This window comes from Plasmopara halstedii, assembly GCF_900000015.1.
Source record: "Plasmopara halstedii genome assembly, contig: Scaffold_555, whole genome shotgun sequence".
Lineage (NCBI taxonomy): Eukaryota > Oomycota > Peronosporomycetes > Peronosporales > Peronosporaceae > Plasmopara > Plasmopara halstedii.
Window position 1 is genome coordinate 1,172,833 of NW_020187475.1, and position 2,645 is coordinate 1,175,477.

The following is a 2,645-nucleotide window of genomic DNA, read 5'->3' on the forward strand; positions in this document are numbered from 1 at the left end:
CATTCCTCTGACATAGAGTCAGCAGGCAACAAGCTCTTTATCAAAGTGCATGCTTACAAGGTGAAGGATCTCTTCAACAGTCATGAGTTCCAAAAGTGGTCGAAATACTTTACGGATGCCTTCCCTGATAATCCAAAAGAGGCCGCTGGTTATATGGTGTCGATATTGGCAACAAAAACACGAGGTCCAATTGGTCGAGTCCATTCCCAAAACCAAAGTTGTCGACGGCAAATTAGCTGTTGGTGATCTATTCGAAGTCGCGCTGATAAACTATCTCGTCATTGCTAAGGGTAATGAGAAATCCGAGCTGTTTGCTGATCGTCTTGAAGAATCACTGCTGAAGCTTATTGGAAAACTGAAGGCAGACGACAGCTCAAGGTTAATTAGTGAGCGACTAGAAAGCAGAGTCCGTGGTGCTGGCATCAGCAAAAACAAAGAGAGACTTGTTAATGTACAACCAGTGCAGAATTTGTCCTCTCAACCAAAGGTAATTATCAAGCCGTATAATCCGTTGATTTTCAACCTTAACCAACATGAAAAAGCAGCATTTCGTTTGTTAAAGGATGTCGGACTTGACAAAGTGGACACGGATATCTTCAACAGCCAAAAGTTCAGAGTCTGGTCGAACCAAATTAAGTCTCACTTCCCATTTGAAAAAGACGAAGGTGCTAGTATCATGTTGACGACATTGGCGAAACTTTACTTGGAAAAACTGGCCAAGTCCATTCCGACTACTGAGCTCAAAGACGGCAAATTGTCTTTTGGCGATCACTTTGAAGTCGCACTTAAGAACTATATCGCCAATGCTAAGGGAAATGCAGAGTTTGATCCTATTGCTGATCGTCTTGAAGAAGCACTGCTTGCTCTCATTGTACGACTGAAGGAAGACGAGGAGTCAAAGACCATTGCTGATCGATTAGAACATTTAGACAATGGTGATCTCATCAGCAACAGCAAGAAAAAAGTGGGTAACGTTGATAATGTACAACCAGTGCAGACATTTTCTTCTCAACACAAGGTTATAAGCAAGCCAGTTATTTCGTTGACTCCCGGTCTAAGCTATAACGAGGCTTCAGCTTTTGCACTTCTCAAGAATGTCGGACTTGACAAGGTAGAGACGGACATTTTCAACAGCGACCAGTTCCAAAAGTGGTTGGAACAAATGGAGATAATGTTCTCCAGACCAGAAAAAAGGGCTGAAGTTATGTTGACGACATTGGCGAAATCTGACAATAAAAAATTCGTGGCCTCCATTCCAACTACTAAGTTTGAAGACGACAAATTGGCTTTTGGCGATCACTTTAAAGAAGCACTGATGGACTTCATCGCCAAAGGTGCGGATGTTGAGTATGTAAAAGATTCTTACAAATCTCTTAAAAAATCAGTGCTCGAACTCATCAATAATTTGAAGAGTGGGGAGCATTCTTCGTTTGGTGAGATTTTAGAAGGTGAATTTCTTTTTACTCAGCTCAGCAAGAACATGGAAGGTCTTTTTGACATTCTTGACGATTTGAGCGTGCAGAAATGGTATTTTTCCATGGAAACAAAAAATAGAAAAGAAGCCTTAGAAGTCCTAGACCGCAGGTTGAAACTGCAAAAGATCAACAGCAAACGAATTGGTGAAGTGATCGGCCAAGATCGTGACAATTTCACGAAAAATGTTTTCAATGATTTGGTAGTATACAAGCGTTGGTCACAATTTGATATGTCACAGTTATAGGAGATGCTGAAGTCCATATTTTCGACTCCTGTATTCGAGAGGCGTTTTACCAGATGCTGAAGTCACGTCCGTGTTGTCCATATTGCGGATTGATCATATGAAAAGCAGATTATTCAGTTATGTAATTCTTTAGGACCTGATGATGTTAAATTGAGAGACTATGCGAGAAGTATCGAGCTTGCCATAATCAGGAATGGAACTCTGGCCTGGACAATGAATTGCTGGACACCCTCGAGTTGAAATGGTTTTCCTTTAATGATCCTTTGGCAAGGAGTTGGATGAGATACATGACGATTCAGTACAAACAGAGCGCAATTAGCGAGATGTGTAAGGTTCTTCGCTCCAAGTATGAATCTCAAATCCGCAATTGATAGAAGAAGGAAACAAAGCGAATATGAGCCACTTGCGAAAATGTTAGAAGCAGATTTAAATCAGGTACGAATTTCTTCTATCTTAAATTTTCTGGAGTTTTATTGCACAGAATTTGTTTTGTCGAATAAGACAGTTTTTTTTCTTTTGAATTAGTATGTAATGTGTAATATACCTATTAAAGCTGCATATTTTAATATGATGATGAGTACTTTACCCTTGATTTTAACAAAGAGCTTTAACGTACCTTTGAAATTAAGCAGTGGTACTTGAAGAATACTTACTGTCAATACAATTAGAGCCCGATCTTGTTAAATTGCGTCAGTACCTCGGCGTAAAATCACTCCATATTGTTAAATATGGTACTTCATTACGGTACTTTGCTGCGTGTTGATAAGATGTGTTGATAAGATGGCAAAAACCGAAGTGAATATATTTAGGTCCTTAGTTCGCTACTCTGTGCTACCTCTAAGCCTGTCTTTCTAGATCCTGATCTTCAATGTAAACTTATCTATCTAGACCAATGAGCGACTACCATTATGTCCGTAATCAGCAT

General features: G+C 39.8%; 1 protein-coding gene across 1 annotated transcript; it reads left to right on the top strand.

Moving 5' to 3' along the window:
* Positions 1-82: 82 nt before the first annotated feature.
* PHALS_11756 (uncharacterized protein) lies at positions 83-1,720 on the top strand (the record flags this gene model as incomplete). Its single annotated transcript, XM_024727172.1, has 1 exon — positions 83-1,720. The coding sequence occupies one exon, from the start codon at positions 83-85 to the stop codon at positions 1,718-1,720; it is 1,638 nt and encodes a 545-aa protein (XP_024577775.1).
* Positions 1,721-2,645: the final 925 nt, after the last annotated feature.